This window comes from Oncorhynchus tshawytscha, linkage group LG03 (assembly GCF_018296145.1).
Source record: "Oncorhynchus tshawytscha isolate Ot180627B linkage group LG03, Otsh_v2.0, whole genome shotgun sequence".
NCBI classification, from domain to species: domain Eukaryota; kingdom Metazoa; phylum Chordata; class Actinopteri; order Salmoniformes; family Salmonidae; genus Oncorhynchus; species Oncorhynchus tshawytscha.
In genome coordinates, this window is record NC_056431.1 from 10,345,410 (window position 1) to 10,369,120 (window position 23,711).

The 23,711-nt window shown below is 43.9% G+C and overlaps 2 protein-coding genes across 6 annotated transcripts in view; both read left to right on the forward strand.

Moving 5' to 3' along the window:
- The first annotated feature begins 1,261 nt into the window (after positions 1 to 1,261).
- rbm42 (RNA binding motif protein 42) lies at positions 1,262 to 17,302 on the forward strand. Of its 3 annotated transcripts, none has more exons than XM_024392231.2 (11): positions 1,262 to 1,538; positions 1,789 to 1,849; positions 2,029 to 2,164; positions 2,317 to 2,386; positions 4,124 to 4,195; positions 4,334 to 4,500; positions 11,883 to 12,059; positions 12,238 to 12,384; positions 12,564 to 12,681; positions 16,028 to 16,222; positions 16,626 to 17,302. In XM_024392231.2, the coding sequence occupies exons 2-11, from the start codon at positions 1,794 to 1,796 to the stop codon at positions 16,736 to 16,738; spliced, it is 1,251 nt and encodes a 416-aa protein (XP_024247999.1). In that variant the 5' UTR covers positions 1,262 to 1,538; positions 1,789 to 1,793; the 3' UTR covers positions 16,739 to 17,302. The 3 variants fall into 3 exon arrangements, with proteins under 3 accessions (XP_024247999.1, XP_024247990.1, XP_024247994.1); XM_024392222.2 differs by having other exon boundaries at positions 1,262 to 1,438; XM_024392226.2 differs by having other exon boundaries at positions 1,263 to 1,525.
- Positions 17,303 to 17,924: 622 nt separating this feature from the next.
- The window catches only part of arhgap33 (Rho GTPase activating protein 33), a 48,034-nt gene continuing 42,247 nt past the window's right edge, over positions 17,925 to 23,711 (forward strand). For 2 of the 3 annotated variants that reach the window (XM_042309732.1, XM_042309728.1), the window contains exon 1: positions 17,925 to 18,609. Coding sequence is in view for 2 of the 3 variants with exons in the window: in XM_042309728.1 (XP_042165662.1) it covers positions 18,604 to 18,609 (6 nt within the window). In the remaining variant the exon portion in view is untranslated. The remainder of the gene's footprint in view (positions 18,610 to 23,711) is intronic. The other variant, XM_042309729.1, reaches the window with a different exon arrangement.

Consider the following 23,711-nt stretch of genomic DNA (forward strand, 5'->3'; position numbering starts at 1 on the left):
AGCAAGTCGAGAGTTTCAAGTTCCTTGGTGTCCACATTACCAACTAATTATCATCTTCAAAACACACCAGCACAGTTGTGAGGAGGGCACGACAAAACCTTTTCCCCTCAGGAGACTGACTTTCAGCATGGGTCCCCAGATCCTCAAATAGTTCTACAGCTGCACCATCGAGAGCATCCTTAGAGGTTTTATCACCGCCTGGTATGGTAACTGCTTGGCATCTGACCATAAGGCGCTACAGAGGGTAGTGCGTGCGGCCCAGTACATTACTGGGACCAAGCTTGCTGACATCCAGGACCTATATACTAAGCGGTGACAGAAGAAGGGCCAAGAAATTGTCAGGGAGCACCAAGTCTAGTACCAAAAGGCTCCTTAACAGCTTCTACCGCCATGCCATAAGACCCATGAACAATTAATCAAATGGCAACCCAGACTACTGACATTAATGTCTATGCAAATGTGGCCGAAGTGAAATGGCTAGCTAGTTAGCGGTGGTGCGCGCTAATAGTGTTTCAGTCGGTGACGTCACTCACTCTGAGACCTAGAAGTACTTGTACCCCTTGGTCTGCAAGGGCTGTGGCTTTTGTGGAGCGATGGGTAACGATGCTTTGAGGGTGGCGGTTGTCTATGTGTGCAGAGGATCCCTGGTTCGGGGCGAGGAGAGGGATGGAAGCTATACTGTTACAAGAGCAGTGCAGAAAGCGTTATGCTGAGGCAGTGAGTAAAGTAGAGGATGGTGGACAAAGCATGAGGGAGAGGATCCCTGTGAGTAGTAGGCCTGTACAGAATGACTTGAACAGTTCTCTGCACAAGCAGAGAAGTTTTTGGGTGTCAGAGATTTTACTGCAGACAAACTACAGGGTTTTTTTAGAGAAGGGGACACAGGCTCCCTGGCCAACGGCATGGTGTAGGATCTGTGAGGGCCAAAGTAGTGGGGGAGGGGTGGTGGGTTGCGTTGAGGATAGTGGTATATATTTAAGCAATAAGGCACGAGGGGCTGTGGTATTTGGCCAATATACCACAGCTAAGGGATGTTCTTTGATATGGCCATATACCACAAACCCCTGAGGTTCCTTATCGCTATTTTAAACTGGTTACTAACATAATTAGGACAGTAAAAATAAATGTTTTGTCATACCCGTGGTATACGGTCTGATATAACACGGCTGTTAGTCAATCAGCAGTCAGGGCTCGAACCACCCAGTTTATAAATAGGGTTAGATGGTGGTGCAATTTCCCTTTTTTTGTGAACAAATGTGCAATGCACTTTCCGAACTGTGAAAGGCAACAATATTCAACAGTGTCTTGTCTGCCGGAAAACCACACGAAGAAGATCAGACACCCTGGAACAGACCCAACCACACCGTCGGAATGGAACGCAACCAAGACACTCACGTCATAATAATGCGACTAGCTATTTTGGACAACGTTGGCCTCGGTTTGTAGGGACGGACAAATACAACAATTCATGCTTTATTTAAATAGCTAGTTAAGATTCAAGAGTTTTGGAACGTCACGATTTAGGGTAATAACGATTTGTACGTATACGTTCTGTACTAACTTGCTGAATTTTAAATTTTGACATCCTGGTTAACGTTAGCCAGACAACTAGCGATAACTATTAGCCAACAGTTCACGTTACTAGCCAATACAGTAGTTATAACGTAAACATGCCAACTATCAATGCTTTTGGTGTTAGCCAAACGATGACTGTACACATTTTCAGTAGCTCTCTAGATGTGTTTAACACCAAATAATGGGCTACCAACAAAACGTTTGTCTTTGCAGTAAGTATGGCGATGAAATCCGGAGAGGAGCGGTTGAAGGAGATGGAGGCTGAAATGGCTCTGTGAGTACAAGAGTTCAGGCATGACACTTCGGTTACCTTCAATAAGATTGCAATGACGTGTGTGGTAACTATGCCAAAACAACCCCTACGAAATTGTCTTTCTTCTCTGTCAGGACAGGCAAACAATAGCTCATGACAATCGTCATGTATTGGTAACTCTTGTGTTGGTTCTGATCCAGGTTTGAGCAGGAGGTCCTGGGGGGTCAAGTGGCAATGACTGTAGGAGACCCTGTAGTGATGGAGGTGCTCCCTATGGGTGTTCCTATGGCTGTTCCTATGATCCGGCCCATCATCGGCACCAACACCTACCGACAGGTACAGAGATCTTGAGGAAAGATAGATTGAACATTATATAGGAAAGATCAATCGTAGGTTTCAGTTCGTTCATTCTATCTTCTGCTAAAAGCAAACAGAATGTGGTGTTAGCCGGATGTATCCAACTCCTTCAAATCCCCTTTCTCTCTCAGGTCCAGCAAACCTTGGATGCAAGGGCTGCCACTTTCGTGGGACCTCCACCCCCTGCATTTGTAGGCCCAGGTGACATGGTTTGATTCAGGTTTATTAACATAAAACAATGTATTCAGACCCTTTTTCCAAATTTTGTTACAGCCCTATTCTAAAATTGTTTTAATACTTTTTGCCCCTCATCAATATACACACAATACCCCATAATGACAAAATGAAAACAGGTTTGTAAGTTTAGCAAATTTAAGTAGAAAAAAAACTGGTACCTTATTTACTTAAACATTCAGACCCTTTGCTATGAGACTCGAAATTTAGCTCAGGTGCATCCTGTTTCCATTGATCGTCCTTGATGTTTCTACAACTTTATTGGAGTTCACCTGTGGTAAATTCAATTGATTGGACATGATTTGGAAAGGCACACACTTGTCTATATAAGGTCCCACAGTTGACAGTGCATGTCAGAGCAAAAACCAAGCCGTGAGGTTGATGGAATTGTCCGTAGAGCTCTGAGACAGGATTGTGTCAAGGAACATGTCTGGGGAAGTGTTCAAAAACATTTCTGCGGCATTGAAGGTCCAAGAACACAGTGGCCTCCATCATTCTTAAATCGGGGGAGAAGGGCCTTGGTCAGGAAGGTGACAAAGAACCCGATGGTCACTCTGACAGAGCTCCAGTTCCTCTATGGAGATGGGAGAATCTTCCAGAAGGATAACCATCTTTGCAGCATTCCACCCATCAGGCCTTTATGGTAAAGTGGCCAGATGGAAGTAAAAGGCACATGATAGCCCACTTGGAGTTTGCCAAAAGCCACCTAAAGACTCAAACCATGAGAAACAAGATTATCTGGTCTGATAAAACCGAGACTGAACTCTTTGGCCTGAATTTTTTACATTTTGTACCTTTTATTTAACTAGGCAAGTCAGTTAAGAACAAATTCTTATTTTCAATGACGACCTAGGAACAGTGGGTTAAGTGCCTTGTTCAGCATCACTTCTGGAGGAAACCTGGCAACATCCCTAACCTGCTCCAAAGAGCTCAGGACTTCAGACTGGGGTGAAGGTTCACCTTCCAACAGGACAACGATCCTAAGCACACAGCCAAGACAATGCAGGAGTAGCTTCGGGACAAGTCTCTGAATGTCCTTGAGTGCCCAGCCAGAGCCCGAACTTGAACCCTGTGCAGCAATGCTCCCCATCCAACCTGACAGAGCTTGAGAGGATCTGCAGAGAAGAACAGGAGAAACTCCCCAAATACAGGTGTGCCAGGCTTGAAGTGTCATACCCAAGAAGACTCAAGGCTGTAATCACTGCGAAAGGTGCTTCAACAAAGTACTGAGTGAACGGTCTGAATACTTATGTAAATGTGATATTTCAGTTTTTATATTTTTATATACATTTGCAAAAAACGTGTAACCTGTTTTTCCTTTGTCATTATGGGGTATTGTGTGTAGATTGAGGATTTATTTTTAATCCATTTTAGAATAAGGCTGTAACGTAATAAAATGTGTAAAAAGTCAAGGGTTCTGAATACTTTCCGAATGCACTGTATATGCCATTTAGCAGACGCATTTATCCAAAGCGACTTAGTCATGCGTGAATACATTTTTCATTATGGGTGGTCCCGGGAATCAAACCCACTATCCTGGCATTGCCAGCACCTTGCTCTACCAGCTGAGCTACAGAGGACCACATAGTACATTACTAGACATACTTAAAATACCTATTTTACCCAAAAACAATGTTGATCATTTACACCACCACGTCTACAGGTCTCTTCAGTTTATGCTGGTCTTTTTTTTCTGCTCTTCAGCTATAACCCCAGGTGTCAGACCACCGCCAATGATGAGACCAGCGTTTATGCCGCACATCCTGCAGAGACCAGGTAATCTATCTCTACTGTTGTTGACTTCACCTCAGTGCTAGCTAAATTAAAAAAGAAATGGGATCAAATCTCTACGGCAATTTAGTCTTCAAATTAAAAACAATGTATTGGGAAGCTAATTTCAAATCTCTCTGTCAGGGGGTCCAAGGATGCCTATGATGCGTGGTCCCCCTCCACAGGGTATGATGGCTCCCCCACTGCCACGCCCTCCTCCTCCCCCGCCCATGATGATGGCACCCCCCATGCAAGGACCCCCACAGCATCCCATGGACCCAATGGGGCATATGAGCTCAGGAGGACCCCCGGTTAGTTGCTACAGTGCCTTTTTCTTCCTCCGAGGCTTTTAGGACAACGAATATCAATGTTCTCCCTAAAGGCCCACACAGACTGTACGATTTTAGCCATCTTATGCCACGATTTGGCCCTCCCAGACAACATTTCCACAGTGTTGGAAAATTCTTAGGTCGTAGACGATTTTCTTTGCACGTTCAGTGTGACATGGTCTAGGTCTGCCGATTTGAGTACCACTACATGCAGTCATAGGCTCAGACAAAGTTCTGGCAGTGTCAGAAATGTTGAGCCTTTATCATGTAGTGTGTGTGGCTGGTGTCACGAGCCGATCCCGGTGACTTACCAATAGGAACACGGCCGGCACTGAGTATGCACACAACAGTATGATTATTGTGAATAGTCAGATTAATATACAGTGAGTGCCCATGAATATGGATGCTATCATGATTACAGAAAGTCCTGAATTGTGAATAAGAAGTGAGAGAGAAATGCTAACCTCCCGTTATTGTAAAGGTGAGAGGTTAGTCTTGGAAGTATGGTATTTGTGCGTCTAACTTTCTCACTCATCATTATTCACGATTCATTCAGGATGATTCGTAATCATGGTAGCATCCACATTAAAGTATGTAGAAACATTCTATTCTTATTTATAATAAACGTGGCTCTAAAATGACCCACTACATATTTACCATAAATGTTTATTGGGCACAACCTAATCTGAAACAACCAAAACAAAGACCAAATGCATCCAACAAATTTTTGTCAGAAGCTTGATATAGTCATTGCGTGATATTAATATGGGAACAAATACGTAACTTTTGATACTTTAACACACAAGTGAATTTGTCCCAACACTTTTGCTCCCCTGAAATGGGGTGACTATGTACAAAAAAGTGGTAATTTCTCAATTGTTCACCCAATAACCTCAAATTTAAGCTGGCAGTCTGCACTTTAACCTCCATAGTCATTGTTTGATTTCAAATCCAAACTTTTGGATTTTAGAACCAAAATAAGAAAACATGCTTCACTGTCCATGTAATAGTTTGATTTAAATGCTTTGCAAGAAGAACAATTTCCCTAATCTTGTTTAGGCTACATCTGAAAATGTTGACATCTGAAATCGGGCTACCTGATAGGATTTTGATAAATGCACAATCAGCAATCAAAATAAACGTTCTACCACAGCGGCCATGTTATTTTTGGGAAGCGTGTTTGATTCTGAGTTTTCACGAGAATTTTCAATCCCAATGATAATAACTGACAATCAATAGCTCTGACCAATCCCCGAGATCTGTAAGACCATGGGTTTAATAATAATTAGTCAAAGACTCAGCTTATACAAAAAGATAGACTTTTGAACGTTCTCTGAATAAACTGTACTATTATCCAAAGACATCCACTTTATAGCTGCGCACATACTTCCATACAAACAGTAGGTATCCTACGCACATACTTCCATACAAACAGTAGGTATCCTATGCACATACTTCCATACAAACAGTAGGTATCCTACGCACATACTTCCATACAAACAGTAGGTGAGTTTTATCTTTCTCCAGAGTTCTCACCACTGTGTATCACCACCCAGCCGACAGTTCCATTCCCCCGAGATTAGGGAAACCTTGAGAAGTACTCCCTATGCCATCATAAATTCCTCAGAGGCCTAGCCAGGTCGGTCCAAACACAGTTGAACTGTTCTCGTTTTTTTTCTTCGGCACACACATACAAGTTCAAATCCTAAGCTACGCCTTACTCAGACAGTCTGTGTTTTTCCACTATACAGATACATTGTTTCATCTAATTCTGACTAAAACTACACACATCATCAGATTAGAATTTTATGATTCTAATCAATTTCATACAGATAAGGTTTCAGAGTGGAATTATTTTATCATTATCTTTCAACATATACATTATTTTATCACAGACATATCAAGTTTGCATATAAAACTATTTCTAAGATGCATACAGTTTTTTCCGAACTGACTTCACTCACTCATAAGCAGAGGGAGGCTTGTGCTGGCTCAGGTGCAGATCGAATACACTGCTGCTGTTGACAGCATACATCAGCTGACGTAGCCTCGCAAGCCAATCACAGAACGTGTCGACAGTACTGAATCAAATCGTACAATCTAGCCAGGTTGATAAAGATTTAAATTCGGTAAGATCGCACAGTGTGACATGTAATAATCGAAGAAGACTGAATCCGACGTACGTTGTGGGAAGGTGTGGGATCTAATTCACAATACATACTGACCACACCTCTGACAAACATAATTAATCATTTCCGGTCACAACTTGCAGACTTGTTTTCGAATTGCTGTGCGTTTTGTTGCCAACCTATTTTGGCAACAAAACCTATTTTGCTACCTGACAACTTTACGGTTTTTACTTTTTAATTACCGTTTATATATATATATTTTTTTTCCTCAACTTTTTCACTCCGGACGCTTTATCTGGACACGATTCGTCAGGACCTCCAACAGCCGAAGCTAAGTAGTAACATTAACATGATGCCTTCTAATTGCAGACGCTGTACTCGCCTTACGGCGACGATAGCTGTGCTACAAGCCCAGCTTCAGACGCAATCGTTAGGCAAGGGTAATTTCAGTGTAGGAAAGGATGAAATAGCGTCTGTGCCACCAGTAAGTACAGATAGTTTTAGAAATCCCCTGGCACAGTCCCCGCAGCCGGACAACTTTCTCACGGTTTCTGGAAGGAAATGCTGTAGGAACGCTCAACCGGTGTCGCTTATTCAGCCGACAGAAACTTTCAACCGGTTTTCCCCATTAAGCAGCGAGTCGGAGTCAGAGGCCGAGTCTTCTCTGGTCTCTACTCCTCTCGTTACGGGGTCTGAGACGCCGAAGCTTCCCACCATTAGCTCTGACAAATTGAAAACTCTAGTCATTGGCGACTCCATTACCCGCAGTATTAGACTTAAAACGAATCAACTCAATCGCTGGTTGAAAACTGTTTTCTGCCCCTCCCAAAAGTTAGAATTTGTAGATAATTGGCCCTCTTTCTGGGACTCACCCACAAACAGGACCAAGCCTGACCTGCTGAGGAGTGACGGACTCCATCCTAGCTGGAGGGGTGCTCTCATCTTATCTACCAACATAGACAGGGCTCTAACTCCTCTAGATCCACAATGAAATAGGGTGCAGGCCAGGCAGCAGGCTGTTAGCCAGCCTGCTAGCATAGTGGAGTCTGCCACTAGCACAGGCAGTGTAGTCAGCTCAGCTATCACCATTGAGACCGTGTCTGTGCCTCGACCTAGGTTGGGCAAAACTAAACATGGCGGTGTTCGCCTTAGCAATCTCACTAGGATAAAGACCACCTCCATTCCTGTCATTATTGAAAGAGATCATGATACCTCACATCTCAAAATAGGGCTACTTAATGTTAGATCCCTTACTTCAAAGGCAATTATAGTCAATGAACTAATCACTGACCATAATCTTGATGTGATTGGCCTGGCTGAAACATGGCTTAAGCCTGATGAATTTACTGTGTTAAATGAGGCCTCACCTCCTGGCTACACTAGTGAACATATCCCCGTGCATCCCGCAAAGGCGGAGGTGTTGCTAACATTTACGATAGCAAATTTCAATTTACAAACAAAAAAAAGACGTTTTCGTCTTTTGAGCTTCTAGTCATGAAATCTATGCAGCCTACTCAATCACTTTTTATAGCTACTGTTTACAGGCCTCCTGGGCCATATACGGCGTTCCTCACTGAGTTCCCTGAATTCCTATCGGACCTTGTAGTCATAGCAGATAATATTCTAATCTTTGGTGACTTTAATATTCACATGGAAAAGTCCACAGACCCACTCCAAAAGGCTTTCGGAGCCATCATCGACTCAGTGGGTTTTGTCCAACATGTCTCTGGACCCACTCACTGTCACAGTCATACGCTGGACCTAGTTTTGTCCCATGTCTCTGGACCCACTCACTGTCACAGTCATACGCTGGACCTAGTTTTGTTCCATGGAATAAATGTTGTGGATCTTAATGTTTTTCCTCATAATCCTGGACTATCGGACCACTATTTTATTACGTTTGCAATTGCAACAAATAATCTGCTCAGACCCCAACCAAGGAACATCAAAAGTCGTGCTATAAATTCACAGACAACACAAAGATTCCTTGATGTCCTTCCAGATTCCCTCTGTCTACCCAAGGACGCCAGAGGACAAAAATCAGTTAACCACCTAACTGAGGAACTCAATTTAACCTTGCGCAATACCCTAGATGCAGTTGCACCCCTAAAAACTAAAAACATTTCTCATAAGAAACTAGCTCCCTGGTACACAGAAAATACCCGAGCTCTGAAGCAAGCTTCAGAAAATTGGAACGGAAATGGCGCCACACCAAACTGGAAGTCTTCCGACTAGCTTGGAAAGACAGTACCGTGCAGTACCGTAGAGCCCTTACTGCTGCTCGATCATCCTATTTTTCGAACTTAATTGAGGAAAATAAGAACAATCCGAAATTCCTTTTTGATACTGTCGCAAAGCTAACTAAAAAGCAGCATTCCCCAAGAGAGGATGACTTTCACTTTAGCAGTGATAAATTCATGAACTTCTTTGAGGAAAAGATTATGATTATTAGAAAGCAAATTACGGACTCCTCTTTAAATCTGCGTATTCCTTCAAAGCTCAGTTGTCCTGAGTCTGCACAACTCTCCCAGGACCTAGGATCAAGAGAGACGCTCAAGTGTTTTAGTACTATATCTCTTGACACAATGATGAAAATAATCATGGCCTCTAAACCTTCAAGCTGCATACTGGACCCTATTCCAACTAAACTACTGAAAGAGCTGCTTCCTGTGCTTGGCCCTTCTATGTTGAACATAATAAACGGCTCTCTATCCACCGGATGTGTACCAAACTCACTAAAAGTGGCAGTAATAAAGCCTCTCTTGAAAAAGCCAAACCTTGACCCAGAAAATATAAAAAACTATCGGCCTATATTGAATCTTCCATTCCTCTCAAAAATTTTAGAAAAGGCTGTTGCGCAGCAACTTACTGCCTTCCTGAAGACAAACAATGTATACGAAATGCTTCAGTCTGGTTTTAGACCCCATCATAGCACTGAGACGGCACTTGTGAAGGTGGTAAATGACATTTTAATGGCATCGGACCGAGGCTCTGCATCTGTCCTCGTGCTCCTAGACCTTAGTGCTGCTTTTGATACCATCGATCACCACATTCTTTTGGAGAGATTGGAAACCCAAATTGGTCTACACGGACATGTTCTGGCCTGGTTTAGATCTTATCTGTCGGAAAGATATCAGTTTGTCTCTGTGAATGGTTTGTCCTCTGACAAATCAACTGTAAATTTCGGTGTTCCTCAAGGTTCCGTTTTGGGACCACTATTGTTTTCACTATATATTTTACCTCTTGGGGATGTTATTCGAAAACATAATGTTAACTTTCACTGCTATGCGGATGACACACAGCTGTACATTTCAATGAAACATGGTGAAGCCCCAATATTGCCCTTGCTAGAAGCATGTGTTTCAGACATAAGGAAGTGGATGGCTGCAAACTTTCTACTTTGAAACTCGGACAAAACAGAGATGCTTGTTATAGGTCCCAAGAAACAAAGAGATCTTCTGTTGAATCTGACAATTAATCTTAATGGTTGTACAGTCGTCACAAATAAAACTGTGAAGGACCTCAGCGTTACTCTGGACCCTGATCTCTCTTTTGAAGAACATATCAAGACCATTTCAAGGACAGCTTTTTTCCATCTACGTAACATTGCAAAAATCAGAAACTTTCTGTCTAAAAATGATGCAGAAAAATTAATCCATGCTTTTGTCACTTCTAGGTTAGACTACTGCAATGCTCTACTTTCCGGCTACCCGGATAAAGCACTAAATAAACTTCAGTTAGTACTAAATATGGCTGCTCGAATTCTGACTAGAACCAAAAAATTTGATCATATTACTCCAGTGCTAGCCTCTCTACACTGGCTTCCTGTCAAAGCAAGGGCTGATTTCAAGGTTTTACTGCTAACCTACAAAGCATTACATGGGCTTGCTCCTACCTATCTCTCTGATTTGGTCCTGCCGTACATACCTACACGTACGCTACGGTCACAAGACGCAGGCCTCCTAATTGTCCCTAGAATTTCTAAGCAAACAGCTGGAGGCAGGGCTTTCTCCTATAGAGCTCCATTTTTATGGAACGGTCTGCCTACCCATGTCAGAGACGCAAACTCGGTCTCAACCTTTAAGTCATTACTGAAGACTCATCTCTTCAGTGGGTCATATGATTGAGTGTAGTCTGGCCCAGGAGTGGGAAGGTGAACGGAAAGGCTCTGGAGCAACGAACCGCCCTTGCTGTCTCTGCCTGGCCGGTTCCCCTCTTCCCACTGGGATTCTCTGCCTCTAACCCTATTACAGGGGCTGAGTCACTGGCTTACTGGGGCTCTCTCTTGCCGTCCCTGGAAGGGGTGCGTCACCTGAGTGGGTTGATTCACTGATGTGGTCATCCTGTCTGGGATGGCGCCCCCCTTGGGTTGTGCCATGGCGGAGTTCTTTGTGGGCTATACTCAGCCTTGTCTCAGGATGGTAAGTTGGTGGTTGAAGATATCCCTCTAGTGGTGTGGGGGCTGTGCTTTGGCAAAGTGGGTGGGGTTATATCCTTCCTGTTTGGCCCTGTCTGGGGTGTCCTCGGATGGGGCCACAGTGTCTCCTGACCCCTCCTGTCTCAGCCTCCAGTATTTATGCTGCAGTAGTTAATGTGTCGGGGGGCTAGGGTCAGTTTGTTATATCTGGAGTACCTCTCCTGTCCTATTCGGTGTCCTGTGTGAATCTAAGTGTGCGTTCTCTAATTCTCTCTCTCTCGGAGGAGGACCTGAGCCCTAGGACCATGCCCCAGGACTACCTGACAATGTGACTCCTTGCTGTCCCCAGTCCACCTGGCCGTGCTGCTGCTCCAGTTTCAACTGTTCTGCCTTATTATTATACGACCATGCTGGTCATTTATGAACATTTGAACATCTTGGACATGTTCTGTTATAATCTCCACCCGGCACAGCCAGAAGAGGACTGGCCACCCCACATAGCCTGGTTCCTCTCTAGGTTTCTTCCTAGGTTTTGGCCTTTCTAGGGAGTTTTTCCTAGCCACCGTGCTTCTACACCTGCATTGCTTGCTGTTTGGGGTTTTAGGCTGGGTTTCTGTACAGCACTTTGAGATATCAGCTGATGTACGAAGGGCTATATAAATAAATTTGATTTTGATTTGGAAGGCCTTTAAGGAAATTCAGCGTTAACTGTGTCTTCAATTAGGAATGTGAACAAGCTTGGTCAATCTTACCCCGTTCTGTTGTGCTTCATTATCTCCATTTCTCTATATGCTGTTACCATATCTTACCATCTACAGGTGGGATCGACACATGGTACATCCATGGGACACTCCATGGTGTCTGCACCCTCACGGTCTATGACCCAGGCCCCTCCCAAGCTCACCCCCTCCATCATCTCTGCGGCCCCCACTGTCTACACGGCTCCCTCCGGACCCAAGATACCAGACATCCATGCCCAAAGAAAGGCTCGCATGGTAAGCTCACTCACTTCTACTCTTTTTAGTTGAATGCCCTTTGCATTCAAAAGAAATTCAGCGACTACTTAACATTTGCATTCCACATACTTTCCAAGTCTGCTGCTGTTTGCTGCAAATTCACACTGAATCTCATCTATCATCATATCTCTGATTTGTTTTTTTCTGACTTCATCAGGAGGAGCTGGCAGCGTCTGTAGCAGAGCAGCAGGCAGCGGTGATGGCCGCCGGACTGCTGGAGGCTAAGAAGGAGGCCAGCCTGGCCGCCTCAGATGACAACGTTATCGGACCCAGCATGCCAGAGCCCGAGCCCGTCCACACTGAGGTACAGAACACTCTGTCTTGTTTATCAGCCCTGGCCCTAGTTAAAGGGTTTAAACTTTTCTGTATCCAAAATGCTTGTACAATTCAGTTGGTATAGACTTGACCCAAACCTTACAAAGGGCCAGTATTGCAGCAATCTCTAGAATATGTCTGACTCTAGAATCTTGTGTTTCTCTGCAGCCAGTGGATAGCACAGCAGAGGAGAAGAAGAAGGGTAAGCAAGAGAAGGCGAAGAAGTGTATCCGTACAGCCGCAGGCACCAGCTGGGAGGACCAGAGTCTACTGGAGTGGGACTCGGGTAAGATGGCTAATGATTTCAGATTACACTGAGATGATTAATTCCTAGTTCAATTTCTTTTTTAGCAACTCTAGTATTTACACACTAGCGTTGCAGGGAAGTAGCGTGCAAAAAAACTGAATAGCCCGCCGAATTCCAGAAGTTCAATCAACTTCAATTTCAACTTACTCTGTCAATTGTCCATAGGGTTGGTCCTTATGCAAGGGGGAAATTGAGAAAAAAAACATATAATAGAACATAAATTAAAGACTTTCCAAATGTTGGTCTGTTGTAGACCCGCTTACTTCATGTCAAAATAAAAGTCCTGCGCGTGCGCCATACCTGCAACAAAAAAAGCAAGATCTTGTGGGGGGGGGACTTATTTTGACATGAGGTAAGTAGAAGAACTGACCTCTTATTTAATTATTTAATCAGGTAGGCTAGTTGAGAACAAGTTCTCATTTACAACGGTGACCTGGCCAAGATAAAGCAAAGCAGTTTGACACATACAACAACACAGAGTTACACATGGAATAAACAAACATATATTCAATAATACAGTAGAAAAAGTCTATATACAGTGTGTGCAAATGAGTTAGGATAAGGGAGGTAAGGCAATAAATAGGTCATGGTGGCGAAGTAATTACAATATAGCAATTAAACACTGGAATGGTAGATGTGCAGAAGATGAATGTGCAAGTAGAGATACTGGGGTGCAAAGGAGCAAGATAAATAAATAAATAAATACAGTATGGGGATGAGGTAGTTGGATGGGCTATTTACAGATGGGCTATGTACAGGTGCAGTTATCTGTGAGCTGCTCTGACAGCTGGTGCTTAAAGCTAATGAGGGAGATATGAGTCTCTAGCTTCAGTGATTTTTGCAGTTCGTTCCAGTCATTGGCAGCAGAGAACTGAAAGGAAAGGCGGCAAAGGAGGAATTGGCTTTGGGGGGGCCCGTGAGATATACCTGCTGGAGTGCGTGCTACGGGTGTGTGCTGCTATGGTGACCAGTGAGCTGAGATAAGGCGGGGCTTTACCTAGCAAAGACTTGTAGATGACCTGGAGCCAGTGGGTTTGGTGACGAATATGAAGCGAGGGCCAGCCAACGAGAGCATACAGGTCACAGTGGTGGGTAGTATATGAGGCTTTGGTGACAAAACGGATGGCACTGTGATAGACTGCATCCAATTTGTTGAGTAGAGTGTTGGAGGCTATTTTGTAAATGACATCACCGAAGTCGAGGATCGGTAGGATGGTCAGTTTTACGAGGGTATGTTTGGCAGCATGAGTGAAGGATGTTTTTTTTTGCGAAATAGGAAGCCGATTCTAGATTTAATTTTCGATTGGCGATGCTTAATGCGAGTCTGGAAGGAGAGTTTACAGTCTAACCAGACATCTAGGTATTTGTAGTTGTCCACATATTCTAAGTCAGAACCGTCCAGTGTAGTGATGCTGGACAGGCGGGCAGGTGCGGGCAGCGATCGGTTGAATAGCATGCATTTAAGCATGCATGCAAGTTATACTTCCATTTAAGAGCAGTTGGAGGCCACGGAAGGAGAGTTGTATGGCATTGAAGCTCGTCTGGAGGTTAGTTAACACGGTGTCCAAAGAAGGGCCAGAGGTTTACAGAATGGTGTCGTCTGCTTAGAGGTGGATCAGAGAATCACATCATTGATGTATACAGAGAAGAGAGTCGGCCCGAGAATTGAAACCTGTGGCACCCCCATAGAGACTGCTAGAGGTCTGGATAACAGGCCCTCCGATTTGACACACTGAACTCTATCAGAGAAGTAGTTGGTGAACCAGGTGAGGGAAAATCATATGAGAAACCAAGGCTGTTTAGTCTGCCGATGAGGATGTGGTGATTGACAGAGTCGAAAGCCTTGGCCAGGTCGATGAATACGGCTGCACAGTAATGTCTCTTATCGATGGCGGTTATGTCGTTTAGGACCTAGAGCGTGACTGAGGTGCACCCATGACCAGCCCTGAAACCAGATTGCATAGCGGAGAAGGTACGGTGGGATTCGAAATTGTCTGTAATCTGTTTGTTAACTTGGCTTTCGAAGACCTTAGAAATGCAGGGTAGGATATACGTCTATAGCAGTTTGGGTCTAGAGTGTCTCCCCCTTTGAAGAGGGGGATGATCGAGGCAGCTTTCCAATCTTTGCGGATCTCAGACGATACGAAAGAGCGGTTGAACAGGCTAGTAATAGGGGTTGCAACAATTTCGGCAGATAATTTTAGAAAGAGAGGTTCCAGATTGTCTAGCCCGGCTGAGTTGTAGGGGTCCAGGTTTTGCAGCTCTTTCAGAACATCAGCTATCTGGATTTGTGTGAAGGAGAAATGGGGGAGGCTTGGGCGAGTTGCTGTGGGGCATGCAGGACTGTTGATCGGGGTAGGGGTAGCCAGGTGGGAAAATGCTTATTGAAATTCTCAATTATAGTGTTTTTATCAGTGGTGACAGTGTTTCCTAGCCTCAGTGCAGTGGGCAGCTAGGATGAGGTGCTCTTATTCTCCATGGACTTTACAGTGTCCCAGAACTTTTTTGAGTTTGTGCTACAGGATGAAAATTTCTGCTTAGGAAAGCTAAGGCTAGCTTTTTCAACTGCCTGTGTATATTGGTTCCTAACTTACCTGAAAAGTTGCATGTCACTGGGTTTATTCGATGCTAATGCAGAACGGCACAGGATGTTTTTGTGCTGGTCAAGGGCAGTCAGGTCTGGAGAGAACCAAGGGCTATATCTCTTCCTGGTTCTAAATGTTTTGAATGTGGCATGCTTATTGAAGATTGTGAGGAAGGCACTTTTAAAGAATAACCAGTCATCCTCTACTGACGGGATGAGGTCAATATCCTTCCAGGATACCCGGGCCAGGTCGATTAGAAAGGCCTGCTCGCTGAAGTGTTTTAGGGAGCGTTTGACAGTGATGAGGGGTGGGCGTTTGACCACAGACCCATTACGGATGCAGGCAATGAGGCCTCTGAGGAACTGCAGGGTCTACAACAGACCCACGTTTGGAAATCCTGTTTAATTATATCTTCCATTAACATCTATAGGAATGTATAGTTCGACAGAATTTTGATAGGTGGATCAGTTAAATAAGTCCCTGCTTTTTTTTCTTCCTCAAATTCCCCCCTGCATAAGGACAATTAACAGAGTACGTTGAATTGTATTTCTTTCGCAAGCTAATTCCCAGCAACACTAGTGTGTAAAATACTAGCATTGCTAAAAGCAGCTACCTACTTACCTGTATATAGAATAGTATCATTTTTGTTTTCACTACAAATAGGCGACTGTCCCATTCCCTTTTTGTCCCTCCCTCTTTGCTCAGCATCACACCTCATCTGACTTTCCTCCTCCATCCAGATGATTTCAGAATCTTCTGTGGAGACCTTGGCAATGAGGTGAACGACGACATCCTGGCAAGGGCATTCAGCCGCTACCCCTCCTATCTGAAAGCCAAGGTGGTGCGGGACAAACGCACTGGCAAGACCAAGGGCTATGGCTTTGTCAGCTTCAAGGACCCCAATGACTACGTCCGCGCCATGAGAGAGATGAACGGTGAGCAATAGTATGTGTGAAATGGCCAACAAGTTTTGTGTCCAACCCCAAGATGTCATTTTAAAATGGGGAGTAACTCCTGATCTGGATCTTTTAATTCTGAGGCTCTGTAGTAAGTCATATCTTGTGGGAACATGGACTTTTCTTTTTTCATGCAAACACAGGATTAGCTGCATAATTTAGCAAGAAAGTATAGGTAGAAAGCTAAGGAAGGTGACAAATGCACTGCCAAGGGCTACAGCTTTGTCAGCTTTAAGGACCCTAATGATTACATCCACACCATGAGAGAGATGAATGGTGAGCAGTTATGTGTGTTGAGAATGACTTCTCCTTTCCTAACACCTACCTGTGTGGTGGCACCAGTTCAATTCTCAACTGATCATAAACTTTTTTTTTTTCACAGGGAAGTATGTGGGCAGCAGACCCATCAAACTGAGAAAGAGCATGTGGAAGGACAGGAACATGGAAGTTGTACGCAAGAAACAGAAGGAGAAAAAGAAACTGGGACTGAGATAGACAATGTTTCCCTTGTGTATGTGCAAGTGTTTTTTGACTGGGAGTGTATGAGAATCACACTGATGGCCTAATACAGTTGCCAGGCCACTCATCCAGCTATCTGACATGTTTTCAATTACCACAGAGTAGGGATGTAATTTTACTCATGGAACATGGTTAAACTAGGCTACGAAACACTGTACATGGCACTGGCCCTGGTTGCAATGGTTAGACATGAACCATGCCCGTATGAAGTTTAGAATTTACTGATCTCCATTTTTTTTATTTTAACATTTTAATTTGTAAATAATTTCTGAACATCACTCAGATTTTCTTAGTTGGTATGGCTCCTATGCATCTCGGATGTCTGAAATGTGAGATTGGTGATCTCATTTATGTATATGCTATTGTGGAAACTACTTCCAATGGCAATTATGTATTTCCGGGTAGCCTCTGTTATTCATACAGCAAACCATTATTTTTTTTAAATATAAAATCAAAATGTTTGTACATTAAAGTGGCTTATTTTGAAGCAGTGGATTCAAACCAATGCAAAGTTTTTAAAATAAACCAAATGGCTTGACATATTTGCCTGGCACTCACCTTTCCTGTCCTCCAGCCCAGGCAATGAAAGCATTTACTGAGGTGAGGTGGGATAGTTCATAAATTGGTCACAAGATGGGGCTCCAATACCATCTTGATTCTTAAATAAACCGACCGTTGAAAGGTAGGGTTGCTATACATACCTTGCTTTAAATTGTAACGGTATACAAAATGGACGAGAAGGTCAGCTTTTAAGATAACTGATATGGAATATTTTGTCCAACTACCACTTGGAGTATTCAACGTTACCATAGCCTGAGGCATAAGGCTTTCTTAATTGTGCCGTACATTGGGAAGAATATAGGATAATACTGTTGGATTCTATTTGAGATTAGAAGTATTGTGGAACTAAAACCTTTTGCCCTCAGTGCACAATTTCTAGGAAATAGCAATGTGTTAAAGCAGATTAGGATGTCTGTCTTGGGAAGTAATTGGATGATAAAGAATGCTTGTATCAAGTCTCACCAATCTAAATATAATGGGAGGAAAAAGACAGCTAGCTGAATATATTTAGATTTAACTTGAAAGCATAAAGGATAGCCAGTCTGCTTCTTACGCCTTTGTCCGATCAGGGGCATCAACTGGACCTCAGCATTTACACAAAATAGGGGAGCTCTGTCTAAACGAGTCTTTTTGGCTGATCAATGAAGATACAAAAATGGATTATCATTGTTGGCGTTCAAATAATGTTATCTTATTTACGATTAACTAGAGCCTTACACACAATCTTTACGTTTCCATAAAATACACATCACTTTGTTTTGGTATCGGCGGATAGACACTGCTTATCCACATTTCAACCACACGTGTGTAGAAACATCTCATTGCCTGAACTGAGGCAATGAATGCAGCCTACTAACGATGTAGAAAGGACGATTTTGCATGAACCGAGAACTTCTTCAGATTTCTAACTAGCAAATTATGTCGTCTATAATATGGAGATAGTTGTCTACATTTTCATCAGGATCTCGCTGAAAATTTGTTTTTTGCCAAGGCAACGAACTAGATTTCGCCACCCCCTCGTTGTTCCAGTCACTCCTCACAGTCCTGTCTTGGAAGGCTGGTTAGGAGGTGCTTTTTCGTGTTAGATTCACAACTAGCAATGATGCTTCAATATTTTCTAAATGTGAGGTAAACTGTTGGCATAGTTTGCTAACGTTATATATCAAGAAGCGGAGGGCCACTTTAACGAATGCATCAATCAAACATTAATTTAAACCAGTGACATTGGAATTTGAAGACGGAGCCCATCCGACCCTTTTCCCCCGAACCTGGATATCGGAATGGTGGTAAGTCATTTTTGTCTTAGTTCGGGCTGCATATGTTAGTAGACATGAGGCAAGTGAAAAAAAGTGTTTTTTTTTCAAGTTTGTCAACAAAACATGTGATAGCTAGTTTGTCGTACCATGTCTGTCACATATGGCTAGTCTGTGGCAAACTGAAACAGAAGATGCTGTCCAGTCCGTTGTTGCCATTAGTTACAGGGACACTGCTGAACCTTGGCCTGTCACTGCTTCGCTCAAGTCATTTGATATGGTTCTTTATCTGACCAACTAACTAAATCTTATAGCTGATGCTATAAAGCCAGATCCCATGTGGCTATGCCGTTTATTAGCTCAATTTAGCTAACTAACTAGTTACGTTTTTTATTTCATCTAGTGTGCTAGCTAGCTAGCTCCAGTTAGCCACATCGCGCGCCCCTCCCTTGAAATGCAAGCATGAATGGCGGTGTTGTCTGTCAGCCAGACAGGGTGATTCGGTTTTACTGGGCATTCATCACTTGCCTTAATTCGAATATTTACGTGCTGTCTACAACGTGTCATCGTTTAACACAATCTAGCAAGGCTAGCTAATATTATTATGATTGCCTTGTTAGCTGCTAGATTGGCAGCTCAAAACAGTTTTGAAAACGGACTGTCTTTTGTCTAGTCCGGCTGGGGCTTCCATTTCATTAATTGCGCGCAAGCCACAGTGATGAACAGCGTGCAGCTCTTTTCCAACGAACGTCATTCTCATAACAAAGGCACGGGATACTAATGTAGCTAATATGATTTTAAATGAGTTAGTACGCGCAACATAATACAAATAATCTGTTTCCCATTGTCGGGCTGCAACGTTTTCAGATATATTGTTAATGTCCCCCTCATGCGTGTAGATACAATCGGTTCCAGGTAACTGTGTGTCAGCGTGATGAAGTAACAGTTCAAACCGTTCCAACGCTATGCTGTCGTCTCGCGCTATAACATCACTTCACTGACTTCATGTTTTCCTATGGTAAAAGCGCTTTAGACTTGATGGTTAGTCATAGCTGTGCAACTTGAAATGGTATTTTATTGAATGGAGTGATTGGCCTGCCAACTCCATTTTGATATATTGTCTACTCCCCTGGAGTTATGCCGCGTTCACGTGCTAGTCAGATCTAGGAAACTCGGAAATGTCTGACTTCCTATATCTGACTAGCACGTGAACGTGTCATTATTCATACATACAGCTGTGTTTTCAATAGACATGGTTTTGCATACCAGTGGAACAGGTCGATCTACCAGAGAATATGGTGGTTTATGATCAGAGGATACAAATCCCCTCCATCCACGAGTCTCCTGCTCTCAAGACTGACAATTAGTAATCTGGGTTAGGTCCCAAGACTGGCTCTTTGCCACAGCATAGGGTATTTCTGTCATTAATGATCAATCCATCACTAATCTACCCAACCGCAGTGGACCCAGTATGTTACAGCTGAAACAGGCTGAACTAGTGCTTAGCTTCAGATTATGTCACCTATGTTTATTCTCAGACTGTACATTACATTTCCCTTGGAAAACTAGGAATAGCCAGGCCTATTTTATGCTTCTGTATTCTCTAATGCCTGGCCAAACAAGGCATGTGTGTCATTACTGCTTTTTCCTTTATGGAACTAAATCTTATGGTCTTCATTCTGGCTCTGTTGGATTGACTCACTGGCTTCAGATAGATAGTTAGTTCCATGTTCTAGAGAAGTATTACTGTGTTGTCAGTCCTGAGTCTAAAACTTCGCTCAAGGCTATAGTTTAGCCTCCATCTCACAATCTCAAGACCCATTGGTTACATTGACCTCCCTGGTCTGAACCCTTTCCAAGTATCCTTGTATGTTGTCATTCAGATTCCATGTCCAGCTGGTGTAGCGTATCTTGGCCTGCTCTCCCCAATAGTCAGTTTGAGGATTAGCTCTGCCTCCAGTGTGAGCAGCAGTGGGCGATCAAAGGTGTTTAATTACAAACCCAGCATCTTCATAACTCTGTCTGGCAGGAGCTGTGTGTTTCAGAGATTGAATGAGACTAAGACTGTGTGTCTGTGTGTATACCATACAGAGACTGAGCGACTGAGACCGAGTGTGTGTGTCTGTGTGTATACTGTACAGAGAATGAGACGGAGACAGAAAAATACTGTGTGTGTCTTTGTTTCGGACAGACTGTTTAATTACAGCTGTTGGGTGGACTCACTGGCTACATACCTAATTGATTTCCGTTTAATCGTCTCATGTACGGTCACTTGCAATGTTCGGTAAGAGGAAAATCAATGCAGACTGATGGTAATGTTGTGTTAAGAGCCTTTTACGGTTGGACATTCCATTTGCCGAACAAGAGTTATTCTGCTTCCTTTGCGTTGTTGGCGCAGTGTGCAGCCGGCTGCAGTTCAATGTGTGTGTGTGTAGTTTTTCTGTACGCATTTGGATTTGTAGTAAGACTATTATAAAGATTAGGCTTCCGTTGCAGCACAAATTAGCCTATCCCAGCCCCAACTGAACTCAAATGCTAGTTGTTTTCAACACACTTGATTTAATGTAAATGCTCCCCTAGGATGCTCACTTGCCGACAGGAGAATGAAATGCTTGGCCTGTGGCTGCCAACAGCTGAATGATAGGGGGCTCTTACTGTACAGAAAGGAACTCGCTAATAATACATCCTTTTTATTTATGCATCATGCCCTGATGTGCTCTGGTTAATTTAATCCTATTGAAGCTTGTTCCCAGCTGTTGTCCCTTCTTGCTACCATTGATGACCTGAGGAGTTGAAGTGGTAACGGAAGTGCCTCAGTACACACACACACACTCCCTCCCTGTCCTCGGTGCACCAGTGTTATTATCGCAAGAAAACATGAGAGGAATGGTTGATTTTGATGTTTGTCAGAATCAGCACTGCTGTTGTTACATAACCTCACATTCTATTCCACTATTCCCTTCCCACCTCTGCCACTTGGGCTGCACAAATTACGTAAAGATGTCCTCAATGTACAAATTTGGTAGGGATAGAGACCCTAGACAGGAAGATGGAAAGGTAAAAAGCAAAGAGTTGGCACAGCAGGGCCACGCCCACCAATAATCCTCTCCATCGCTTCCTGTTTACTGTGAGGCCCTCCTACTCCCTTCCTCTCTACCCTCATCTCTTGCTCACTCCATCTTCCCTAGAGATAGACACCTGTGTGGATCTGCCTGTAATGGAGAACAAACACAATACACACACAAATCAATGGCTGCTTACGGACTCTGTAACACTGGCGTTCTGGCCACACCACCTCTGGCCACTGGTTTGGTTCTTCACTGACCGATCATTATTTTATCACATACCGTATAATGAGAAACGAAACAAGCCTGGCTGCATTAGCAACAACGTTCAGTCACAAAGCAAGCGGTTTATGTTTGAAGTGAAATGAGGATGTGGAGAGTGGCACGGGGGGACTGGTTTAGGCAGCGCACAGCTCGTTGTCAGGGGTGACGGTCAGACAGTCCTCCTGTGTGCTCAGTGCTGCTCTCTGCTCGTCTCTACTTCCCCCTGCATGTGGACTCACCGTGAGGACAGATGTTTAGAGAGATCTAGTTTGACCACCTCGGAGCACTACTACGCCTATTGTTTGTCCTGTGTGCTTTATTCCGTGGGATATTATTCAAGCAGATCGCCAAAATGTGCGTGCTCCATGTAGCCTAGTGAAGGCTATGTTATGGACTCAACCCTAACCGACACGCAACGCAGGTCAGCACCTCAACTAGCTGTCTGCTAGTTTTATTTATTCAATGAAAAGGATTTTTTCCTACAGTGATAATGGTGAATTGAATTACCGCTAGGCTACAGCCAGGGGGCTGTTTAGCTGAGCATGTTAACATGTTGAGCATCTTTCAAGCTGCTCTCAAAGCAGGCCCTTTAGAGAGGTGCTGCGTCTCATGTGAGCCATCACTATGTTATTACCAGGCACTTTCTGCTGTACCTCATGCCATGTGAATAGTAAAGGGATATTTGATCCCTGGTAGGTCTAGAGGTGAGCTATAAGCTGAGCTAAAGAGGCTTGACTGGGGACACCAGCCAAGGGAATGACCCCTTTCCCAGGGCCTAAAGCTGGAACTGTGCTCACAGGGCTGCTGCTGACAGCTTGGGGGCAAGGGGCGTCACAGAGTCCCGCCTCAGGCCAGAGAAGGTCTGGGCGAGGGCACTGCCTCACGCCCTGTCACCCATCATCTCCTCTAACGCCCTCATAGAGGAGAAGCCAGCCGGCACCAGCCACGCCCAACGTGCGCACACACACACTACTCACCCTGGAGACTCTTTAATGGGTGCTTAACATTAGATCTCTGTGCTAATACTGTGTATGATCAGATATGGTTTATTTACAGTACATTAACCTGTATACAAACCTATGACTTTCTTCCCTTCCCCCTCTTACTACTCCCCTCTCTCTGTCTGTTTTGGCCTGGAGGCTGGAATGTGTGCTATGCCAATATCTGTTTTGCCTCATGGATCACCCTTCTATCCATGACTTACAGTACAGTCAGTGCCTTCAAACCGGTTTTGCATTATGATTCATATCCTGGTTGTCCAAGCCCATATACAGCAGCTTGAAGAGACAATGACTAAACAGACAGCAAACATGGCTATGCAGTACAGCCACCAAGTCACTATCCTGGAGTGTAGCCCTCTCCATATACTATACATGCTAGCTCTATAGTTTAAAATCTTTCATGTTGCCTTGACATCCTCCAACTTGCTGAAGCAAGTCTTCAGAACCCCCCCCCCTTTACTGTGGCTAGCGACCTTGTTTCCCCCCACCAGACCTAGGCTCCACGTATGGATAGTTTTTCTCCTGTTAGTGTTTTCATTCAGACATTCTCTCTTTCCATAATTCCTTTATGGTTTTTCTCTCTCTCCGCTGCAGTCAGATGCTCTGGGTGCCAGCTGTCTGCCCCTATAGAAACATCTGTTCTGAAGCCGTGCCCACATTGTTCCGTACCTACACAAATGGCCCCCTCGTCCACTGTCCCTCATGTCTCGCTACACACACACCACATACTTGTTCACAACAGTCAGGCTTCTGACGAATTCACCCTCTTTCTTTTTCTTTCCTCTACTTCTTTCTTCCCCCACCT

What these genes read in the sequence shown, in the direction of transcription:
- rbm42 (XM_024392222.2), top strand. Translation starts at nt 1,372, where the DNA reads ATGGAACGCAACCAAGACACTCACGTCATAATAATGCGACTAGCTATT. An exon ending in TCTACTGGAGTGGGACTCGG is followed by an intron (nt 12,682 to 16,027) that starts GTAAGATGGCTA and finishes TCCTCCATCCAG; the next exon opens with ATGATTTCAGAATCTTCTGT. An exon ending in CGCCATGAGAGAGATGAACG is followed by an intron (nt 16,223 to 16,625) that starts GTGAGCAATAGT and finishes TTTTTTTCACAG; the next exon opens with GGAAGTATGTGGGCAGCAGA.